The 26,313-nt window shown below is 35.8% G+C and overlaps 1 protein-coding gene across 2 annotated transcripts in view; it reads left to right on the plus strand.

Annotated features, from left to right (window-relative positions):
* The window catches only part of salm (spalt major), an 82,664-nt gene that overhangs the window by 45,955 nt on the left and 10,396 nt on the right, over positions 1-26,313 (plus strand). For both annotated transcript variants that reach the window (XM_089078400.1, XM_089078401.1), the window contains exon 2: positions 17,056-20,442. In XM_089078400.1, coding sequence (XP_088934526.1) covers positions 17,056-20,442 — 3,387 coding nt within the window. The remainder of the gene's footprint in view (positions 1-17,055; positions 20,443-26,313) is intronic.

Genomic DNA, 26,313 nt, shown 5'->3' on the forward strand with positions numbered 1-26,313 from the left:
GCACGCGTCGCACCCCCCTTCCCCCCCCCCCCCCTCCCTCTCTTCCCCCATCTCGTCACAGCCGGAGACTCCCTTACTATGACTTCCTTACGCGCGCGTCGCACCCAACACGGCCGCCAAAATCCCTCTAGACGTGCAAACGTTTTGTTTTCCATCGCTGAGGGCGGCACGTCCCGTCGCCGACACGATGTCTCCGACGCTCCTCGCGTTCCGACCGCGCGAAACGCCGCACCCGCATCCGAGATTGCTATTTATACTGCCCTAAGTACGCTCCCATGCGTTTCCGATCTGTCATCTTTCCTGCGATTCCCCCTTCCAATATCAGAAAATCTCGATGTCAATATCAAAGCACAATACATAATTGATCGAATAATGACATCAATTCCGTCATATTTATTTTGGAAAATTATTAGAGAAGAAGGTGAGATATTATAGTCACCCTTTTATATAATAACTTTGTTAATCAATATTTCAAATTGAAAACTTAACGATTACATTCGTCAAAATGTTGCTCAATAGATTCTACAGTTATGAAATATTTATTACATTGAATATTATTTATAAAAAAATGTAACGACACAGCATAATGGATCGAAGAGGAAAGAAGGGGTGGGCCATCACAAAAATAAATTTGAAAAATTTGTTTTGTTTGTTGAAAAAGACGCAGTATTTTGTTATAAAGTTATATATATTTATTTAAAATAAACTGTTAGAAAGAACTACAATATAATCGCAAAGTTTTAAAATAGACAGAGATATAGATGCTGATTTACTATTTGTACATAACCTCTTCCTGCTATTAAAAATTTATAATAAAATCATGAGAACTATAGCTTAGCAGTAAAGTGATAATCGATTTATCGAAGAATTATTTTAATGTAAAATCTCGAAAATAGCCATATTACCAGCACCAGCTCAGAGAAGCTTATTAACAAAACGTTATTATTTTAACTTTGCATAATTCAAAATAGTTGAATAAAATAGTTAAATAACAAAAAAATACTCAATATACATACATATATGATAATACTAATGTTCAAATTTAAAATGAATAAGGAAGTGTGTGATAAATGCTAAAATGTAGCTTGGAAAAGTTTCGAAATGCTCGAAAGTACAAAAGCTTTATAACAAATGTCGGTTATCGTGTATTAGCATGTTAGCATCATTACATAATGGCAGGCTATTAAACAAATGATTCCATAAATAGTTATTAGAATTTGTCACCTAATACGAACGAAGATGTTACGAGTAACCATAATACCTACACGATCCATAACATCACCTTCTCCTCTACTTGCAGAATATTTTTAGGTACTTTACACATTTTTAAATTATTTATTATATATACACCCGTAAATTTGTAATAAATGCAATTCTTAATATGTGATCCAATTTTAATATTTTCTATACTTTCAATATACAGTTAACAAGCGCAATGGATTAATTTATTATCTTGTAAATGAAATTAATGCGATTGAACCATTAATGAAATGTAAAGTGAATAATCCCGTGTATCGCACGGGGAGAGCTGTGAGACGAAGACATAGCTTTTACGGTTTCGAACCTCACTTCCTGATGAACGCGTCATAAAAACCGGATGATGAAAATTGAATTTCGCTTATATACCAAATGCGAGACTTCGGTCGTCGACGCGCAACGGCCAGGCGAATGTCGCGAGAACGATGTCGCGTTGAACGGACAGATAACCAATGCTCCGGTATTGTGTCGACCACCGCAGGAGCGTGGGCGGCAGTCTGCTGGTCAGTTGGCCGAGAAGAGGGAAAGAGACGAAGGTAAAAAGGTAGGAGAGAAATGGAGCGACGTCGAGTGAGAGCGAGCGAGAGAAGGCGACGCGCAGCTGCGGGGGTGTCTGCACTTTTCAAGCAGCTGCATATGCATGTGAGAGACCATGCTGACCATCGAGAGAAAGAGAAACATTAAGACACACCGACAGTGTGACAACGACAAAGACGGATAAAGAAAGAGAGAGAGGGAGAGAGAGAGAGAGAGAGAGAGAAAGGAGAACCAGAGCGATGAGAGTGCGAGCGAAGAGAGAAACGACCGGACGATTGACCATCGGCTCTTCTGGCGCATTGTCCAGCATCGTCGGGGGCGCCCGTGCCCCATTAGAAGGACGCACGGCCGCCAATTCCCATTGATAAAGTCCTTCGGGCTTTTCACCATTACTCCCCATTATTCCACCGCGCTCGTCCAGCCACCCCTGCGACGATCGTGCCACGTCCTCCGGTACCTGCGGCGGCCGACGGAAATCCACGCGCGGAATAGTTTATAACCCTCAGGAAAATGGGATAAAATGCTCCCCCCCCCCCTGGTTCGCCCCTCGACAACTCGTGCTCTTTCTGCTCCACCCCCTCCTTTTTCCAGCAATAATCAACGCCTACGCGCTCGTACCTCTATTATATATACACCGGATAGGATATTGTCCTGGTCATCCGAATGTACGCGTGTTGCTCTCCTTTGGGAAATATCTCTCTCTTTCTCTCTCTATATATTATATATGGTCATCAGAGAGATTTATTCTCGGTCCCAGCCAAGTTTTAAGCGGTCGTTTGGCGGCGCACAATGAGCGACGATTAACGCTTCGGCCGGCTATACGTCAGTTAAGTTGGTTTTTCAGCCGCTCTGTGCGAACTACTCTTTCATGGGACATTTAATTCTTTCGTGTTTTGTTGGTCCCTTATGAGAACTAAATTATTTCCGACATACATGTTCAGCGCGCATACGGTCAATTTGATGATATGTGTAACATTATACCGTACAATATATTGTATCTGCACGATACAATAAGCGAAAATAAAATTTAATATCTACATAATAATAGTAATTATTTTATAGTAATTATTTTATATAATAATTTTTGCTTATGTGCGACATGAGCGTTTATATTTTTTTATAGAAAATCAGATAACGGAGTTCAATATATCATAGTCATATTAGTTTAATTGAATCCTTTTATATTAATTTTTATTGTAATTCAATGGATTATGAAAATTAAATAAGATTTATGGAAAACAAGGTGTGGATGCAAAATCGTTTAAAGATAATTTAATAAAGCCGCACGCGTATATAATATACAAGAATCTCTCTTGCATGTTTGTTAAATTTTGTATATATTTTTTTTTTCTTTTATAAAGAAAGTAAGAATGTGTAATAATTGAATGATGAAAGCTGTGCAAAAGCACGCTCAAGGAGGAATACACGTACAAATATTTGCTTGTGGAATAGAAGTGAATATTAGCTAACACGCGCGCATTTTGAATATGTCCAATAGGCGTGTTGTCATCGTAGAGATTTATTTCCAGCTCTAGCTAACTTTAAATAGTTCATTTGGCTGCGCGCACAATGTGAAACATTTAACGCGGCAGCCAGCTGTACGTTCTTATTATGAAGTTATGTATTTATGTACGACACGGAAAACACTCGTAATAATAATCCCATAGGTGTGTTTGCTTTAACTGAAAGTATCACGATCTTTCGTAATTGATAACAACAGCAACCTGAGGCTAATAAAATAAATTTGTTTTTTACTCGAAATCACTATATTCTTATTTCGTGTATCTTTTTTTTTTTTTTATTCCATTGTCTACGGTTATAATACTTTAAATATTTTATCTGCGTATCTTCCTTGAATTACAAACACTTTTCAAGATAATAGTACAGCACATTGAGCTTATTTCAAACATGTGTTATCATGTTAAATTGTGTCAGTTAAATGCAACAAGCTATGTCGCGAATTTAACTCATTTCTAAAAGATCTAATCGCGCCTTTCGCAACTACCTGATAAACACTTGAAAGAGAAATATTGCACTTGTTTTGAGTGCATGAACAGGTTATACATAGTAATTAGACAGATTTATTTCTTTCTTCCCGTCGAGAATTTCATGGGCTCTATTGATAAAGTCCGTGACGTGAGCGACGACTCATGTACCTCGTCTAAATAATTATCGTACGTACTGCAGGACATATCTTTTTACTCCGAGATAGGTTTATTTTACTATACTGTATTTATAATGATAATGTATCTCGTAATATGTAAATAAAATATGCAAGAATATCTCTGAAGTATGTTATGAAAATTTTGAGAAATTTTGTTCTAATCAAAGAATAAAAAAGACAATTAAAGGCAAAGATTCAAGATATGAAAATTTTTGTTATTTTTTTTTCATTTCAATTGAAAACTGTCGAAAATCATGAAGAAACATTTTTTTATAGAATTTGTGAGGTGAGAGTAAATACTAGAAATCTATATATTCGCGCAATAATCTAAATTTGATTATGAAAGTTAATGTATTAATAAAAAAATAACTGGATCTTGATATCTTTGGAAGCGAATTATTTTTAAAAGACGAGAGGCAAACAACCTTTATGAAAATAATGGCTAAATCATTTGCCGTTATCTTAGAGCCCGCGGAAATAATTTAATTGCTTCTTTACTGACCATCATAAATGATACCTAAAGCCGTTAGACAAGCACAAATATGTGCATATATATATATATCTGCACGACATATGTGTATGTATATACAATACACATATGTCCTGCAGAATAATGGTTTCCGTCAAAATGAGTAGCGCCAGTAACGATAAATCTCCGATGTCTGATCTCTTGCGATTTCGGCTATCAGGCGCGCTCGTCACATTTGCCGAATTGATTTTACGATGAAAACGCGACCGGCAATAATTCACGAGTCTCTCTCTCTCTCTCTCTCTCTCTCTCTCTCTCTCTCTCTCAGTTATATATATTCTGCTCAGAGAAGCGCAAGTAATAAAATTATCAAACTGGCCTTTTCGGTATCTCGAGCAGACCGTGACTCTTAATTAACATACATCGCCAGTAAAATCGTGTCTCACGACTGACGATTATTTCGAGGAATTGGAAGGACATGCGAGAAGAAAAACTCCCGCGAACGCATCACAAAGAGAGAGAGAGAGAGAGAGAGAGAGAGAGAGAGAGAGAGAGAGAAAGAGAGATGATCATTTGCATGCATATATACGTCTCGCAATCTTATCTATACACCTCGTAAATACTCGGGCGATACTTAGGCGCTGGTCAATTTTCTCGATGCTCTTACTTAGGTAGTCTATTATATAGACATGAGGGGCTGGTGGTGCATTAGTGACGCCAGATTGACCCGGCCCGGTCAAACGCCGTTTAAAATTGCGTCCAAAACAATGTTCGTGTATATTACCACGCAATGGCGGATAAGCCTTCGTAGTCTCTTCTCCACTCCCGGGATCTCGTCGAAGATTAGGTTAACTAAATGGTTCAGTCAGTCTATCTATACCTGTATAACACTCGGCGTGACCAATCGCCACGTCGTCAATACTCAACCGTCTGGGAGAGTCACTCTCGCCGTTTAGGTCGCGCCTCGAACGATCCGCATTTCGTTTCCAATAACAGAAAGTGAAAAAGGTATAAAACGCGTATCCGCAATGCCGTCTCTCTTACGAAGCGGGAGATCTTATTGTTAACGACGTCTTTTCACGACGTCATTGACGTCATCAATTTGTTTGATGATTCTGAAAAATATCTAAACAGCGTGAACGACGGAAATGTATTGACAAAAGCAAAAAAAAATATATATATATATATATATATATACATATATGCTTCATGCTTATCGTAAATTTAGTCGGGTATATTTAAATAGATTTTCACGTGATATATTTAACATGATGGATTTTAATCGATAAATTACGCATATGTTTTTCAGAGCTTCTATGAAGATAAATTTGTATCGATAAGATTTCATTGGAAAAGGCAAAAGTAGAAATATAGACATATTTGTGCGTATTAAATAATATATAAGTATAATCGTCGCAAAACATCTTGCAACTTGACCGTACACATTTTTTTAAATCTTATGGAAAAATTAAATACGTTGTATATATATATCCATAAATCTCTCCAAATATATGGTTGGCGATTAAGCTACTTTACATCTCTTGATTATTGACAAATGGGAGAGGTAAGATGTAAAATGAAGTTATCAAATATTACGATGCGACGATTGGTGTATTAATTTTTTTTTTTTTTGCTATAATCTTTAACGAACAAAAAGTAAAATCGAACGCAGATCGGGTTCTCTCGGGGTCTGCACATCTATAATTCAATAACGCTACTTCGAGTCGAAGAAAATTAAATCGAACGCATTTGGAACTCAATCAAGGCGCGCGCGCGACTTTCTTTGTTTATTGAACAAACTCGATTGCAACCCGTCTGGACTACACCGGCGATTCCACTTGAGGTGCTTATCGAAACGTGCACGTCGACGTTCCATTATAACGAGATCATCATGCCAATCACGATTTCCACGGATGCCGTGGCGCGGCGTCCTCGGCGGAACTTTACAGCCTCGGCCGGAAGAAGATGAGGAACGAATGGAGACGGCGAGAGCGCGTTGTACGAGATCCGCCCTGAAGCATTTAAATAATAATTCGTCGTAAAGAGTAGGCCCCGACACGGCTATAATACTCGCACGCACGCCTGCACGCAAGCGCATCAGCCGCGGTGCAGTTAACACGCACGCCTTCGGCCTTGTTCCTCTCCCTCTTTCCTCTCCTTTTCTTCTCTTTCTCGGTCTTCTCCTCGGTCTTTCCACTTGTTTCTCCTCCCTCTCGTTTTTCACCCCTCCCCCCCATCTCCTCCCTTCATCTCGAGTGCCCTCGCGCTTCCTCATATCCCTATCTTCTTCTCTGCCCTTCTCCTCCTCCTCGTTATTGCCGCGATGATTATTACGATTATTACGGCGCGGTTCGCGGTTGTTGTCATAAAAGCCGCGTCATAAAAACGAATCGAAGCCAGGGGCCTCTCTTAATAAGCGGGCCTCTGCCACGATGTTCTGCCTCACGACAGCACATTCGAGTCCTACACGACTCCTAATGACTTCTTTTTTTAAGAATATAAGTACAATTAAGCGTTAGCGCATAAGCTATTGTGCTCTACCTATCATATTTTTGTCATCTTAACAGAATCGGTATTTAAAGCAAGTCGACAATAGATTTACTATTTAAGAATAATTAAATAATATACAATATTAAAAAATATTGTAACTATTTAAGAATAATTAAATAATATATACAGTATTGAAAAAAGGTATTTTCGGATTTGCTTGATAGACATTACTTATCAAACCGAGTAAAATTACTAACAAATGATTACTAGTCAAAACTCTATTCTTCCCGAGTTTTCGAGTCCGAGAAAGTCCTGCGAAAATTGGCTCGCTTTTAAGAAGCTGAAAAAAGAATGGATAAACGATCCGCGAAAAGATAGACGAATCGCGATATGACGATCTGAACCTTGAATCGAGTAAAAATGCGGAACAAAGTAGCGCGAGAATGCCGCGCTGCGGTGCGTTAAGGAGCTCGAAACGTATCCGACGGGATCGGGATTACGAATAACGATAAATTCCTAGCGGGCGTCGATGCTTGGGCCCGGTAACATTAAAACCCTCTCACACGCAGCGTTGTAGCCCGTGAATTGGTGTGCAGGGGTGTGTATCGCGCCGCGAGGAACGATCATGATCCCGCTCGCAGCGGAGATAAGACCCCCGCGTATGACATGCTCGTGGCTCTCCCTTCCTCGGGAAGCCCCTCCTCCGACCGCCCGACCGACACTCGGGGGATCTACCCGCGAGCGAACGGGGTGCAAAAATACTTCTAGATTGGAATCCATACATGGCCCGTAGCCGAGGATCAGTCCGCGAGCATCGATCGCCCTTCTTTATTCATTTGCAAAAGAATAAATAAGCGTAGCAGCGGGACGGTGTACGGTGCTCGGTCAGAGACGATAAGATAGGATCCTGTAAATCTGCAGGTTACTTAACAGGTCGCCGAACGCGATCTCTCGAGTATCTTCCCTCATCCCCCTCGTCCCCCCTCGCGCTCCCCTCCGTGCAGCCAAGTCACTCGTTCTCCGGCTCTCGGATTCTCCAGCTATCCCCGCGTAGCTCGTTCCCTCGCACCGGCAGTTCTTTATTACTTCATGCTCGCCGGACAATCTTTCTTCTCTTTTTTTTTTTTTTGTTTTTTTCTTCGCTTTCCAAGGGACGGCCGCTTCGGCTCCAACGAGCTCCGACTCCTTTCTGCCCAAAGATAACAAAGCTTGGACACGGTTAACGCGTTACCGATCAGCTAACAAATACGTGCTAACTTTGCAATAATTCCCGTCACGTTGTAGCGAAGTCGTAACGCAGTTCTACACACAGTGACTTAAATTTACTTGAGACTTACGGAGCTAATGTACGATAAATAACTATAATAAATATGAAAAAGATTTGCAATTTATAACTTGATTAATTTACTAAAAAAATAAAATCAATGCAACTTGTAATAAATTAATATTGAAAACATTTAACTTATAGATAGATTATTTATATATATATATATATATAGAGAGAGAGAGAGAGAGAGAGAGAGAATATTTTTCTCTTTCCAATTTGCTTTTAATTTATAAACATGTCAATGAACAAAATATCGGCAAATATAAACGAATTATTTTACATCTTTAAAAAAAAAGTTTTTTTGTAAAACAAGAAGAGGGAGGACAATTTCCATTCTATCCTAATATAGCGCTTCATCAGAGTTTTATTCTATTTATGAATCAAGGAGTATGGTTCATCAATTATCACAAATCGTCCGCAGTAAGGACAATTTGGACTGACAGTCGATGCCTGGGACGCTCGATGCGCTTCCAGTTGCAAATATGGCAATCGCAATGGAAGGAGACTTCCATCTTGCGCTTTAGTGTCTACCCAGAGATAGATTAACCGTGTGTAACCGCGGCTATGCCTGCCTACCACCCTTTCCTACGCCCTCCTCCCTCGCGCGCGCGTGCACAGTCTCTCTCTCTCTCTCTCTCTCTCTGTACAAAAGTATAATATATACTATCGTCCGTCCTTTCCTCGCCCGCGTGACGGAGAGAACCTTCCGCCGCAACTCGCCCCCACTTAGTTCCGGCTCCCGACGACTCCTGCGAGCTTCTTCGGTGGTGGTGGGAGTGGGAGTAAAGCGGCGTCAGCGGCGGCGGCGGCGGCAGTGGTGATGCCGATGGTGGTGCGGTGCTGACGGTGAATATGGTGGGATGGTAGTGGTGGTTCATTACACGGCTCCGTAGCACGTACACCTTGCCGCACAATGCCCGTGCACCTGTGAGAAAGTGTGTGGCGTTGCATACACGCGCCCGATACGCCGCGTGCTATATGCAACGAGCAAGAAAGCGTATTAGGTACGTAGGCACGTCGCGCGCGCGATCGGGGTTGAAGGAGGGCGGTCCGAGGAGACAGGTGCGAGCCAATCGCGAGGCGCCATGTGCAATTTCCCTTGGCTCGCCTTCTCTCGCTCTCTCTCTCTCTCTCTCTCTCTCTCTCTCTCTCTCTCTCTCGCTCATTCTCTCTTTACCTCCCCTCCCCTCTTCTCTCTCTCGCCCTTTTCCTTGCCGTCTTCCTTTCTCCGTCCACCGATCCGCCGCCGATCCGCTTCGTCTTCGCTCGCCACTGTTAACTTATTTAAACGAGACTCGACCCCGTCAATGCGAATACGGAGGATCCTTCTCGTATTCGGCGTCGCCGTGAGTCGCCGTGGTGATTCGCCGCCACACGCGCGACTCGAAATCGAGAGAAGAGCAACGACCCTCGAGCCGATTCTTCAGTCGTTGCTCTCATCGATCGACCTCCTTCGCACCCGACAGCCCCGACCTTGCACTCCTCATGAGGAAGGCACGCAGCTAAGAATTCCTTTAATCTGAACGACACATGATCCGTACCTTTCATCACGAATGCGAATCCAGATCCAGAATGAATAACGCTCACTCCAATGAGAGAACCGGTTAGCGATGTAAGAACAGCATGGCCATCCACTTACCGTGTGTTGTAGAAATATATGCGCGTAATAATCGATAAACAAGCAGACAAACGAAATAACAAATGATAAAAACATCGATATCAATAGAATATTAACGTTAAATATAAATATCATAAACAATTCAGAGCATCTTTTGTAGTAAATATTATATTATCCAATATTTACAGCAGCATACTATACTATGAAATTTATTTAAAAAAATAAATTTTAAAAAATTTTTATACATGTATATATAACAAAAAATAAACAAAATATCGTGGAATAAATAATAATATTAACAGACTTCCCATTAAATTACATTAACTAATTTTATTTTCATTTTCGTTTTCGATAAATTTTGATCTTTATGATCGTCTTTATGGTATATTTTTATACAGATATGTTACAGGTCTATTAAAAACTTTCACAAATTTCCAAAAGGATATCTGGAAATACGACTCTTTACAAAAAAATGAAGAATTATTTGTTTCATGTTCCATTTAAAAAATTTTATTCTTAAGATCTATGATGCCATAAATTTATACACTTTCTTTTAAAAAAGATGTTTTGAACCTTTGGCTTAATCCTATTGCTAGTATTCACTATTCTTTTCGTTCTGACTTTCATATCGTCCTTCAACTGGCCTGAATTTTTAATTATATTTAGAAAATAAATCTAATTTAAAAAGTTTCCTTTTCCTATATTTTACAAAAGATTGTGTCATTCAATAACATATATCTTTTGACACCATTGGAATAAAGGTTCACTGTGAGCAACAATCAAAAAAGACATTTTCATTAGTTACAATAGAGAGAAATGGTGAAAGAAATACTTTCACTGAGAAATATTTCTTTGATGTCATAACATACATAATATATATATATATAGTGTCATAACTCTATATATTTAGGTCTCTATATATTTTTGTATAAAATAGTCCTTGAAAAATGTTTAAATAGTTATTATATTGTTAGAATAAATTTATAAAAATAGTAAAAAACATTTTGTATTTGTGTTAGAATCCTTGTTAAAATTGTTGTGTTGAATTAGTTACATGATTAAGTGTTAATTTAACATAACGTGATTGTGTTATTTAAAAATTTTGTATTAAATTGATATTCAATATTTCTTATATAACACAATTTATAAGTAAATGAATAAATAACATAAAAATAATGTAGTTTTGAAATATAATATATTTTAAGATAAATGAAGAAAACATATATATATTAATCTAATGTATTATAAATGTTAATTTTACTGAAGAAATATTCTATGTCATTAGTTACACATTTTATATGTAAAAATTTACAGATAATTTGTGTTATTTTCTCTCTACAGTAGTTACTATATCTAATAAATCATCAATATACATCATATTTCAGACATTAAATATCACATATAGGAAGTAACATATATAAGAAGTAAAAATAACATTCAAATTTCAGTTAAATTTAACATTATAAATATGTTAACATTAAATTCGCTTGCCAAATTATATCAAAGAGTTACATTTCTTGTGTTTATTTAATTTATTATATAATATTTAACTACGTAACTTTCCAATATATTCGTGTAAAATTGTGTAAAATTGACATAAAAATTTGGGTGAACCGTTTGGGACATGCGAAAGGTTTTATATCTAATACAAAATTTTTTACTGTATATATATATTTTTTAATATTTATATATATATATGTTTGAATAATTTAGATATATATTATATGGATATCACATCTTTGAATATCACTTATATTACTTTTTCTAAGAAAGTAGAAAGTGATTTTTTTCCATTATTTTTAGTAGTCTGCATTATTTTTATGTAGAGTTTCTTTTTTTAATCGAAGATCAAGGGAATCATTTAATATATAATTCGTATATAAATATATTAAAATGTTGTTAATCAAAATATAGTAATTGAATAATCTTATAGATTAGCAAGCAGTTTAATCGGATTAAACGTACGTTATAGGCATAGTAATCCAATAATATTTTATTCAGCTGCGTGTCTAGAAACTCAAACGACCACGCCCAGGACACGTCTTTTGTTCCGATAAAATATATTAGAGCTAAATGGGTTGCGTTGCCATGCAATTTGATCATTTATGTTGGGAAAGAAATTTCTTGGTAAAGTAAAATTTTATATACACACACACACACACACACACACACACACACACACACACACACACACACATATATATGTGTGTAATTTTTGCTTTGTTCGTTTTCATTTATTATTTATATATCACTGATTATTTTTTTCCATTTCTTTATTTTTTAATCCTATTTATCGTTGATAAAGACAAGATTCGACAATTTAAAAATAATAATTTGATTTTATTTTTTAATAACTAAGAAAACTAAGAAGACTAAGAAAAGATAGCATATCCGATAGCATCTCTTTTTAGTTTTTGTTACAAAAAAGATGCAAAGTAGAGATACAAAATAATCAACTCTATCATCTTCGTACCAACACACCAAGCTAGAGGAACGTCAAAGCCGACCACGTGACTGCAATTATGACAGAATCGCGATGGCGCGGCCTGCGTGCCAGCGCCCTAAAAACCGACGAAGGTCACGCGGAAGGTCGGCGAAATCGATTATCGCGTAATACCATCGCGCAACCGATATCATTCAGAATTTGCGGAAACGCAACGGCCGATATTCGGCGGGCGGTAATTTATCGTTGGAATTGCGCGCATCCGCAATCCATCGCGCGCGCGAAATGGCTGGAATCTATCGCGCCGCGGCGGCTCGCAAAATCGAGCGCAAATCGGCGCGGCGACGGCGGCGGCGGCGGGCGCCGCGCCGCGATTCCGGACCACCCGCTGGCGAACATCTGGGGGATAGGAGGGTTAAACGCGGCGGCGTAGGCGGTGGCGCGACGAGGCGAGCCAGGGTATCGCGCGTCCGGCGCACTGGATAATAATTAATAACTCGACGGTGAGTGGCTCGTGCAAGCGCCGCCCCCTTTCCCCCTGATTTATGAACCGCACCGCCTTCCATGTCATAACCGAGGCAGTGGAGCGACAGTGGTGGTGGAAGTTCACGCTGTGGCAACCGGAGTGGTGGAACATAGAGGAAATCACCTCCGTCGCCGTCGGTGATGGTGGGGCCTGTAGATGGTGGCGTGTACACTTACGAGACTGGTTCCTTGCGCAGATACCCAAGTTAGCTTTCATCCTTATTCTGTGGTGGTATAATGCATCGATGAACAGGGTTGCTTGGAACATTTTTAATAGGTACTGTGCGATCGAGCTGTATCTTCAGCAGCTATTTTCTTCTCTTCTTCTTCTTTTTCTTCTTCGTTCTATCTTGAGTACTTATACTTTCCGCATTTCTAACTCAGTCGGCGTATTGCTATCAGTTATTTTTAATAATAGATATTATTTGTTGTATGTATCAGTGCGGGATCTTGATTTGTGGAATGAGTAAACGGACAGAAGATGTAGTAAACAAAATTAACTTACTGTGTATATGGTGGAATTTGACGAATTCATTGCTGCAAGCAATTACGAGAGAAAAGAAGAGAATTCGCAGATTGAAGAAGTTTCATGGATTACATCGACGAACAATTAGGAGGCGAATGTTTAGTACAAGTATTTAACATTAAAATCTTAAAATATTCACTTTTAAAACAATAGATATACAAAGGAGCATAAAAGTTGGTGTAAATTTTTCATACCAAGCAAACAGTATTGATTTCACACCAACACTGATGAAAATTATATAAATCCATATGATATTAAAAATTTACACCATTGGTATTAATTTCACATTAATATTTTTTAGAGTATAGTTAACATATTAATTTAATTATCTCTTGCTGTGTAGCAAATCTGTTCCGAAGAATTTTTTCAGTAAACTGAAAAAAATAAAAAATATCTCAAATTTTTCTAGTCTCTTCTAAAATTTTTTACTAAAACAAAATTTTTTAAAATTCCTTTTTATCAAGTGTTTTTCTATAAACGCCATACATCTACGGCAATATAAAATCAATATATGTACACAGATATATATAAATATATATATATATATATATATATATATATAAAACACCTCGACACCGTAAACATCTGTAAAGCATGCCATATCGAAAAAATTAAGAATAGCTAAATTATAAAGAATAGGAGAGAAAATGAAAGTGAATAGAAAGAGAGCAGGGGGTAAAACTATTTATCAAATGACAATCTTCCAAGTCTAATATTATTTTTGAACATGAAATATGATTCTCAATACTGAATATTTTAATTGGTTTAATTATAATATGTTCTGTCACGTGTTAAGATTAATCATTTAATTGTAAGAACTCACAATGTATGAAGTCTTTTTAACAGCGTTATTATGAATTTTTTTTAAATTGAAGTCAGACTTTCGAGTATTTTAGTTAATTTTAATTTTGAATATTTTAATAATTCATTTTAACTAGTCTTCTATTTCGATTTTTACATACATTTTGCTACTATATCTATTTTTCATTATCACAGACATCATTTGTCTCAAAAATAAATTATTTTTATCATGTTACAGAATAGATCATCATAATTGATACATATTTTTATGGTTAATTCTTATACATTGCAATACATAATAATTTTCAGTATTAAACGTCAATATCTAACATATTTCTGATTTTTCAAGTTAATTTGACAATTTACTTTTCATCAGTATTTTGATTTATTATTTTGATTTTTCAAAGTATAACAAATTTTCAACTTTGAGAAATTTATTCCATAATATTGTAAAAAATAAATAATAATTAATATCTTTATATATAATACATATGTAACTTTATATATAATAAATATGTAAGTCGTAAGTCTGCTGTCAACATAATATTAATTTATGAATTCTAAATGTTGTTCCTATACATTTGTCGGAAAATGCATTTACTATTTGATCTTGCCTAACATTGTTATCTCACATGTTTGATATTAACTATTCGATAATTCTATACTTTGTATACGAAAGACGCACATCAATCTAAAGATATCTCATTTCCAATAAGTGCGTATATGCATCTGATTGTCGATGAGAAAACTATGTATATGTCCTGTAAATTATCGATAGTTTTTAGTCTTAATATGTTGTAATTAAACAATGCAACAATGTTGAATGCAAAAAATTTAAGGAAAAGCTCAAACCATAGAATTTTGCTTTTATTTGTCTATTAAGAGTGTTTTATAACGGAATAGAAATACATGTGTATAAAATATCTAATCGAAGTAAAGACCCCGCCTTCGAAGTTAGGTAATCCAAATTTGAATCTTGGCTAGATGATATTTTTCGTAATAAAAATTTTTGTGGAAGGAAGGATAATCGATATTATTATTTGATTATTGATTAAAGGAAAAATTCATCTTTGACTTTGAGCGGCTTGAGTTGCACATCGTTAAAAATAATGGGGATGAAAGAGAAGAGAAAGAAGGAAGCATGGTTGATGATATAAACAATTATCTTAAATTTTTATATACAAGAGATTATTGGACGCCTAAGATCCTGCCTATCGAGTATTTCTTGTATTTCTTTCTGTTGTTGAACATATGCTCGACTTATATACATTGAATGTTTAAGAAATTTTGAGTAAAAAAATATAACGATGAAATATATGAAACTCATAAAAATTATTATTATATGTAAGATTTTTCTTGATGATCGGAAAATCAATATTTATTTATGTTGGAAAAATATTCCTTTCTTATGATAAAAATCAAAATTAAAAATTAATGTTAAAATAATTTAATAAATTGTAATATTATGTGCAATTTTTTTCGAGAATTTAATTTTAAATAGTAAAAATAAATAATTTGTCTTTTATCTAAAGACAAATTTTTCTGTGAAATACAAAATTGAACGTATTTGTTTGTTAAATTATCCATAAAATCTTGAAATACATAAATCATTGTTGATGAGCAAAACATATGTCTTCTCCGAAAAATATTTGACAGTACCACTTTTATAAAAATAATTAAGTTCTACACTTCGCTGAAAATACTCATGAATGCCTATTTGAAAATACTAATATTTCTCTAAGTCATAAATCATTTGAAATCCAATCACTAAACAGACTAGACATTATTACTTTAACTGGAGCATGCTCCTTTGTATTGCAGTCTTTATTATTTATCTTTTATTCGGCAAGTAAAGTATTAAAACATTATGTGTAAAACTTGTAAACTGATAACTTAATTTACATATATCAAACTGAAGGATCTACGCGAATTATATGTACGAATCAACGAATATTATCAATATAATTAATAATTAACTAAGTAACTGATAAAGTTAAGCTAGTAATAAATTTTTACATTTGAAGAAAGCCGCATCTATAATTTCGGACATCGATAATATCTCTTTTGAAGAATATTTTTTCTAGTATTAATCATACTATCACACCATTGACGAATATCATAAAATATTGTAGCTGCTTTATTGTTTGATAATTTTCTTTTAATTTAGAAGAAGAAATGTGTGAAATATACACATATATTTATACATAAATATACACACATATTTTATTAATTGTATGTATTAATTATATATATATTGTTATTAGTTTCTAAAAAAATATAAAATTTCATACATATAATATGATTCAGTGTTTCTGGGCTGAGCGTTTAATAAATATTGATGTGTAATATGCTCATTTTTTTCTTTTCTCTTTCTAACGAATATATAATTATTTTTGATATAAAAAATATATTTTGATATAAAATACCGGAAACTCGTTCGTATATCGCCATTATTAGAAATTCGTTTTCGAGTGTCGTTATATCTTGAGTGTAATATGTATATGGGATGTCAACTTATCTTTCATGTTAACCTTGGCGTTTATGTTAATCATCGAGTGAAACTTTAAAAGCACAGGTGCTGATGTATCTGCCCTCATTTTAATGTCAGTCGTATAGCTATCAGCTTGTGCACATTCGTATGTAATGTGAAAATATATCAACCTTGCCGTGAGATACACGGAATCTATTAAGCATGCAGCTCTCCCATTTTTATAAATGCGAGTAACACACACACACACACACACACACACACACACACACACACACACACACACACACACACACACACACACACACACACACACACACAAGTATATATAAAACATTTATAAGCTGATATTAATTGCAGATGAAAAAAGTGATTTATTATTTATCAATTTTCATCATTTTATTTTGCAGGAGAAGAAAATGACTTTACATCAGACGGAGAAGAGAGCGGTGGTGGAGGAGGAGGTGGCGAGGAAGCCGTGGATCTTACAGCGACGAGATCTCATCAAGGCGACGAAGCCGATGATCCTATGGAAGAGGATGAGGAAGAAGGTATCGATGAGCAAGACGAGCAGGACGAGGACGAGGAGGGCTCGCGCAAACAGATTCACCATCGACAGGACGCGGAGAACAACAATAACTTTGTGGAGAGCAGTCTGTCTAGCGCTATGTTTCCGCCACCTGGAACTAGTCACGTTACCCTTGAAGCCCTTCAGAATACAAAGGTGGCGGTCGCCCAGTTCGCTGCCACTGCCCTCGCTGGGGCAGACAGCGAAGCGGCATTACAAGACCTGGCACATGTGGAAAACACACTGTGCACCCTTCAGAATCAACAGGTATTGCAATTACAGTTGATCCGACAACTTCAGCAACAATTGTTGATTACCCACGGGCAATCGATAATGCAAACATCGGCGACGGAGTCGACCGATAGCAAAGAGGCCTCGTCGTCACCTATTATTCACTCGAAACCACTGTCGAATCTCGCGTCACCTCCCTCTTCTCGTCCGCCGAGTCATCATCAGCAAACATCACCGGCGCCGCTGACGCCGAATTTGCTTCAGGAACGACCCACCTCGACGAGCAGCGCCTCTCCTTTGAATCTACCCCTATCTTCATCCAGCACGACTTCAACTGTCGCCACGACTACCAGCACCCAAATTCCAATGCCGCATCAAATGCCGCCGCTTTGCTCGATAAGCGCATCCCTTGCTTCGTCGATCATAACGAACACCGATCCGCCACCGCTTCACGAGCCGAACACTCTGGATATCCTTCAGAAACGTGCTCAGGAGGTACTGGATAACGCGAGCCAGGGGCTAGCCAACAATTTGGCTGACGAGCTCGCATTTAGAGGCAAGGGCTCGCGACTATCACCATACGATTCGAAATCAAGCGGCGGTCGCGGCGAGCCCTTCTTCAAGCATCGTTGTCGCTTCTGTGGCAAAGTCTTCGGTAGCGACTCGGCGCTACAGATCCACATACGATCCCACACAGGTGAGCGACCCTTTAAGTGCAACGTATGTGGCAGTCGGTTCACAACCAAGGGCAACCTGAAGGTCCACTTCCAAAGGCATACGGCCAAATTTCCACATGTTAAGATGAATCCGAATCCCGTTCCAGAACATTTAGATAAATATCATCCACCCCTCTTGCAGCAAATCGCAGCTTCCGGGCAGAGACCAATGCCGTCCCCGCCGCCGCCGCCACCGCCATCCTCTCACCATCCTTCGTTTCATCCGGCAGCAACACACGGTTTCCTTCCCCCACAACCCCCTATACCACTGAGTACTCTCACTTTATCCAATATGACACCTCTTTACCGATCCCCAGTTATTAATCACCGGGACGATCAAGATGTCCCGGAGAATCTTAGTAAACCCATAATTACCGTCCCACAAACGTCTCCCACTTCCCCCGCTGCCGTATCGAATTCTCGTCATCCCTTTCACGACAATCATCATCAGCAACATCAAAAGCAGCAGCTTGAGCAAAGAGAGGAGATAAAGCTTGAACAGAGATCGCCCGGACAGGAGCAGTATCAGCAACGACCGATGAGCCGGGAGGGCACCGAACGAATAACACCGAAGAGAGAACCCGAAGAAGCGGAAGAAGTCGCGGAGGAAGAGAGCGAAGATTTTGAGGAAACAAGACGATACCTTAATTCACCTCACTCCGCAAATCCACCGTCCCAGCCGCAAACATATGAGGATTGCAGTATGGACAGTAAGATCAGTGGACGTTTAGAGGGCGACGGAGAAATGGAAGTGGACGAGGAAACAGAGGAACAACCTGAAAACCTCTCGAGCAGAGGTACGATCAATCGTTTATCCCAACAGATCATAGCGTATCCAGGAGCGTCACCAGCCAGCAGCAGCGCGAGTAGTGGTAGTCTACAGACATCTTTCGCCGGAATTCTGTTCCCAGGTCCTCCTCATCATCAAATTCCTCATCTTCCTGTCTCTACGCAAGCAGGACCATCCACGGCGTCCGGAAGCGAAGCTCTAATCGATCCGGCCAAGGATCCAGCGATTTATTCGACCCTATTACCGCGACCGGGCAGCAATGACAATTCCTGGGAAAGCTTGATCGAAATAACGAAAACCTCGGAGACGTCCAAACTGCAGCAGCTGGTCGATAATATCGAGCATAAACTGAGCGATCCTAATCAATGCATCGTTTGCCATAGGGTGCTTTCATGCAAGAGCGCGTTGCTGATGCATTATCGCACTCACACCGGCGAGCGTCCTTTCAAGTGTAAAATTTGCGGTCGCGCCTTCACGACGAAGGGTAATCTGAAAACCCACATGGGGGTGCATAGAGCTAAACCACCGCTGAGAGTGTTGCACCAGTGTCCCGTATGTCACAAGAAATTCACGAATGCTCTCGTACTGCAGCAGCACATACGTCTTCATACCGGGGAGCCCACTGATCTCAGCCCGGAACAGATCCAAGCTGCGGAGGTAAATGAGTTCCCGGCCGGTTACCCTCATCCGCTGGCATCATTCCTTCCACAAGGATTTCCGCCGATACATCCGACTAGCGCGGGTTTTTCCTTAGGATTCCCTCCATCCAGGCAAACAGCCATTGAGCAACAATCGCAGGAGAGCGATGCCGAGGCGAAGGAGGACTCTCAGCATCAACGGCAGAGATTTATGGAGGAGCACAGCGAAGAAATGGAGGATCAGGAGGACGAGGAACAAGATCACAGGGAGGACGACGAGAGGAGCGAGCCGAATCGCGATAGGCGTAGCATCGAGGTCGAAGAGGAGCAAGACCATGAAAGCGAAGATACGACGGAGCACAAGGACGTGACGCTTCCTATATTCTCGACCTCGCTGGCGGCGCTCGAGAATCAAGTGAGGACCATCACGACGATGGCCACGACGGCCACGAACATGGCCAGATCGCCTTCCTTTCATCGGTACAACGGTAGCGAAAAGAGCAATAGCCCGCCAACCTCCGGCGCCCCGCTCGATCTGACGCCCCGCGCGTCGTCCACACCGGCGTCGGTGGCTTCGGCGTCGCCGACGCCGCCGCCGCCGCCGCCTCAGCCTGCGTCGCACCACCCGCCGAATCCCTTCGGCATGTTTGCGGGACTACTACAAGCGGTCTCGTCCTCTCCCACCACCAGCACAATCGGCACGTCGAACATAAACAGCGTCACCTCGATGAGCGCCACCGTCAATCCGGGAAGCGGGCCCGGCGGTGGACCACTAGCCTCGCTGACCACTTCGGCCGTGCTAGCCGCGTCATCGACCTACAATCCGCTCGGCCTAGCTGTCGGAGGGCCAGCAGGTAGGAACTGCTAGCATCAGCGGGCGGGCTGCGGTTCCTGCTACACCTTATCCCACCCCCCACTGTCTCTCCGAACTACGATCATTAATTTCTTTCGCTCCGTGAATCGCTAAGTCCAAAATTGCCAAGTACACCTCTCTCCGTGTGACCGTGTATCCGTCTCATCCAGTCTCATATCAACGTTCCGTATGTGGTGTAGCTGGACCTAGCACTCCCATTCTCCTGTTATCAAACTTTCTTTTTTTTTTTTTTTTTTTTTTTAGCTTTCTTATATAACCTTTGTTTCTGTAATCGTTTCTCTTTCTCTTTGTCTCTCATGTATATAATTCTACATTATTATACGCGTATAATGTAGATTATTATTATATCTTATACTTTATTATTTTCTTTGTCATTATACTTTTTAAATTTACATTATTTTTATCGTATTCTTTATATGACAAGTTATTTTATGTGACAATTTTTACTTATCGTTATATATTCACGCTATTTCTACGGTTAGAGCAGTTTTTGAATGTTTTTATTTATTTATTTATTTTTTTTTTTTTTTGTTATTTAGAAGATCAAAAGTGAAGATTCGTTCTCAATATTCTCTTATGTAACTGGAACTTAATCATTCTACATTAATATAATGACGAACAATGTCCGTATATATATTGGAAAGGACACAAGAAAGGCAAGTAGGTTCCATTAAAATACGTAGATGGTATCCAAATTAAAAGAAAAATAAAAAGTAACGGATAATGATAAGAAATCAATTTTCAAATCAATTCTAGTGTTTCGGACGATACGCTTGGCGCATTTATGTACACTTCTTGAATTGGACTTCTTTTAATTTGTTTCGTGTACATAGGATCAATACGTATATCATTTTCGTCTGGTTCAATTGTTTCAAAATGTGCAATCATTTTTTTCTACAAGTACAAGCTTTATTAAAGAGATGCTTATGGCAAAAGATACTCTCGGTAATTTGCCGTTGCCTTCCGAGAGGGAACACGAGCGTATGAAAATTTGTTGGCTCTCTGTCGGGAATCGAACTCGGAACTTCTGACGTAAAACAGACTAGTGCGCTGTCTGCTATACCACGCTCGTGCATCGGAAGGGATACTTTATCAATAATATAAAATGATAAGAAATATAATAAATAATTGTCAATAATGAATAATCTTTATTTGTTTCATTTTTCTTTCTTCTTTCTTTAATTTAGAAATGCATGGAATTGCTCCGTGTTAAAAAATTATTTAAAGTACTACATTTAAAGTACACAAATTAATAAAATAGTGAAAATTGAAAGGTTTAATTAATTAATAAAATAGTGGATAGTTTAAGTTTAATCGCATAGAAGGAATTAAAAAAAAAAACACTTATTATTATTATCGAGACCGAGGGTCTCGACTTGAGACTGAGATCGAGACGAGATTGTCATTGTCGAAACCAAACTGATATCGACACGAGACTGAAAATTTCGAGATTAAATCGAGATCGAGACGAGACTTGAGCCAATCTCGTCTCGGCGAGACCGAATCACTGATTCTATGAATTCTATGAATTTCTGTCAATATCAATTTGAAAGAAATAATCATATTGTTCATAATTATAAATTGATATTAGATCGATGACCTAAAATAATTGACAATTTTTATTTAAACTTTTTATAAATAATTTTAAATAATCTGTAACTCGTGTTATATATTATTTTTGTATAAATTTATATATAAATTCTCATTAGAATTTGTGTAAAAAGATAATATTTGGTTTATAATTTCAATTACTATCTAATAGCAATTAATAGAAAAATATTTAAAAAATCAGAATATAATATACATAAATATATATAAATATATTATTTATATATATATATATATATATATGTATATATTATTAAATCTATTACATCAGTTGCAAATCACAAATCATGAATCCTATATGTAATGCTAGTTTTGTATAAATCGTCTTTTGAGAATAATCTGCATAAAAAGATGTAAGAATAAGAATTAAATTTATAAAACATTTTACATTAAAAAAAATATTTATGGTAAAATTTATCATAAAATATAAAATATGTGGTAAAATATCTGATGACTTTTTTTTAATACTTTTACAAGATAATGAAATGATTTTAATACTATACAAGATAATGAAATGATTTAATTAAAATAAAAAAATACATATTTATTTTTAAAAAAGAATATGTAGTTATTGCATTAATGCACGTACAATCATGTGCATGTACGTAAAAAAAAAGAAATTTTATATTTTATATTTTAATAGTATCAATTGATCGTCAAAAGATATAATCAAGTATCAAATGTCTTATTGAAGTCGCTTGGCTTAATTTTAGCTTTATTTCTCCCAAATGATTTTTTTGAAGAATTCGTCTTTTTATTATATATAGTTAAATAATTTAATTTTTTATGATTTTAAAAGAAAGAAGAATTTCGGCCAATAAAGCTCAATTCTTTTTATTAAGAAAAATTGAATTTTATGGCCGAAATTCTGTATATGAAAATATAATTCAATAGTAACATTTCGGCACAATTATTGTAAACTTTACAAAACAAAATTGAAATTAGAAGTAATTGATTAAAGTCACCATGCAATTAATTTTTCCTTTAATTTGTCATTTTATCTAATTTGATGCTTGATTTGATCTTTTCGTATATGATAAAAAATTAAGTAAAAAAATATTAGTGCGTAAAAATAGAAACAAAAAAAACAAAAGACAAATATATATCCTAAGATATTTGAGAAATCGATATAAAAATATGGTAGAAATACAAGTACAAAAAGAGTGTATGTGAACTTGTGATAGTAGATATTTTAAAGATTAAGCTACAATGTTAATTAATGCATGCTAATTTGTGTACAATTTAGTATCAAATAAAAAATTTTACATAAAATATTTTAAGTATTATGATTTTGACATTGTTTTCTAATAAATTGCAACATTGTGTTTCTTAATAAAACTTTTAATAAAAAGGAAAAATAAAACCGTATTTGATTTTATGCGTGCAATTTAATATATAGTTTATGTATATGCGTATTTTGATTCCCCACATATTCTAAATTATTCATATTAATTTAAATATTTCAGCTTTTTAATAAAAAACTGTTTTGAAGCCAAGTAGTAACCAGCATAATATAATTGGAGATAGAACGATAATATTAACAATTTAACAATTAACAATAATGATATACATCATACATATTATTATTCCAATGTTTCAAATGTGTTAAAATAATTCTATTATTATGCCAACATTGTTTTTTATTATCAATATTGTTTTTTACTTTATTATTAAAGCTTTTTATTCAGAATATATTTAGCACTTATAATTCACATATATATTAGGAAATAAATGTTATTTAATATCCCCAAATAGAAGGGAGGATGTGCATCACGGCGGGGCCCACGAACTAGTTGTGAAAATTCGTAATTATTATTTTTGCGAAAGATATCATTTCAGCCAGAAATCGAACCTGAATCTGCTGCTTACCGGGCAGACATCTTATCCTTTTGACCACAGAGGCATGTGATGATATTTATCGCAATAACGTGTTTAAAACAACACGTCAACAATGACATATATACATATATACATATATTACAATATATATATATATATATATATATTATTTTGTGTGTGTGTGTGTGTGTGTGTGTGTGTGTGTGTGTGTGTGTGTGTGTGTGTGTATGCCCGGTAAGCAGGAGATTCAAGTTCGATTTCTGGCTAAGGTGATCATTTTCATTCAGATATGATCTTTGATCATTACTTTTATAAAAAGTCTACATACAATTTATTTATTGTAAACTCTTTATTTTATATGCTGTATCTATCCTATAAACTAATATGTACTAAATAATTGGTAAAAAAAAAGACGAATTTGATTTAAACAAATTTTAAGTTAATTTAGTCAATTAAAAGGGTCTCTACTTTTTGTAAAAGTAATGATCAAAGATCATATCTGAATAAATAATAATCAGAAATAATAAGAAAGTCAATATAATTATCAAAAAAGATTTTAGGAAAATTATTCAAGTACAAAAGACAAGTACAAAATTATCATACCGCACGAATGTTTGCTATCTTGTAGTTTGAATTGTATTACAATTTGTATTTTAATTTGAATTGTAGGTACAATATTTTAATATGTATCGATTATAATATTTTAATATTATAATATATAAAAAAAGATGATTACTTTTTTATTTTATTTTAAAATAAATGTGATAAAAATTTAGTCAATTCCTATCTTATCCCAGGATTACACTTTTAATACATATAATACTTTAATACTTTAATACATATTATCAAGATTATATCTTGATATGAATACCATAAATTATAAAAAAAGAAATGAAATTATAAATTATAAATTATAAATGTATGTATTATAAATTGTATGAATTATAAGTACAAATTATAAAATATATGAATTATAAATTATAAAATATGATAAAATATGGTAAAAAACGATATCATTATTTATTTATACGAATATGTTCTCGTTAATAATTTAACAGTTGTTTATTGTTTATTAAATACAAAAAATAAATGCGTAGAAAAGTCAGCTTCAAATAATAGTGTTTTCGATTGCAGTGGGTTTTAACCACCATTAACTGCATTTGCTTTTTTCGTTTTTTTTTCTTTCAATGCTCGCATCCTATGTTCATCTCGCTTTAAGAAATGCTTTAAGAAAACTATAATCGTCAATAATCGCTCTCGGAACAACCGAAAACGCTATTAAGATTAATTTTGGTTAAAACAGAAAGTTTATTAGCACGGGGATGGAAAAATGGATTTTGATTCAATTTTGAAATAAAATATGTATGCATAATATTTAAACACGTTAAAAATTGAAAAATAGTTGCACGGAAAAATACAAAGCTATCATCTGGAGAATTTAACCCAATCGAATTAGTAAAATTGGGTTTTCTAGTGTAAAGTGCGGAGGAAAGATACAACTTTTCCCATCTCTTTACTTTTTACTTTTTATCCTTTTCAATTTTACTTAAAATCTTTTATATCTGTTTATACCGACTTCAAACTATTCATTTGATGAAGCATTTTACTTTACATTTATTTTACATTTACGTAATACTTCTACGTATAATTAACTTTATTTATAAATTATATTATTATAAATAATGAGTGATGACTTTGATCTTTAGTATAGTACTCAGAACAATGATGATTCTAGTAATATAAAAAAAAGAATATTATAGAAAAAATAAATATATATTAGAAAAAAATAAATTTTCATCCCCAAATTTTTTTGTACGATTTATTCTTGCATCACAATCATTTTCATCTTCTCTATTATTCTATTCTATTTTTATTCTATTTTATTCTATTTAGATAAATTACTTACTTTAAAAGTAGATATTAGTTATTATCGCAAGAATAATAAAGACTATCAATTTTTTGAAAGACGCAATTTTAGTAGGTTAAATACGTATAATTTATTAAGAAAGAATTCGACTAACATAATCTTTAAATTACTATAAAACTGCAATACGTATGTAAACAATTGCAACAAAATCACGATTATATATTAATAAATGCTCTAATTGTTATAATTGATAACATCTTGATATTTTCGAAACGATTTTTATCAAGATAATTTTGAAACAAATATCGCTAAATCAATTTATAATATGACGCAATACAATTACTTGACTATTTATATTCATATCATAAGGTTTCATTTTTAGTGACCTATTTTCCACTTTCAGATATAGAATATAGAGAACTCTAATCGAAATAAGTTAATCTATTCTTATATTTTATAATAAATCTCCTATTGACAATATCCCTATCGACAATCGTAATATTTTATTCTATATTCAACATATATTTAATTTGATAA

The sequence above is a fragment of the Pogonomyrmex barbatus genome, unplaced genomic scaffold (genome assembly GCF_055798465.1).
Source record: "Pogonomyrmex barbatus isolate J1 unplaced genomic scaffold, ASM5579846v1 scaffold23, whole genome shotgun sequence".
Taxonomy (NCBI): Eukaryota; Metazoa; Arthropoda; class Insecta; order Hymenoptera; family Formicidae; genus Pogonomyrmex; species Pogonomyrmex barbatus.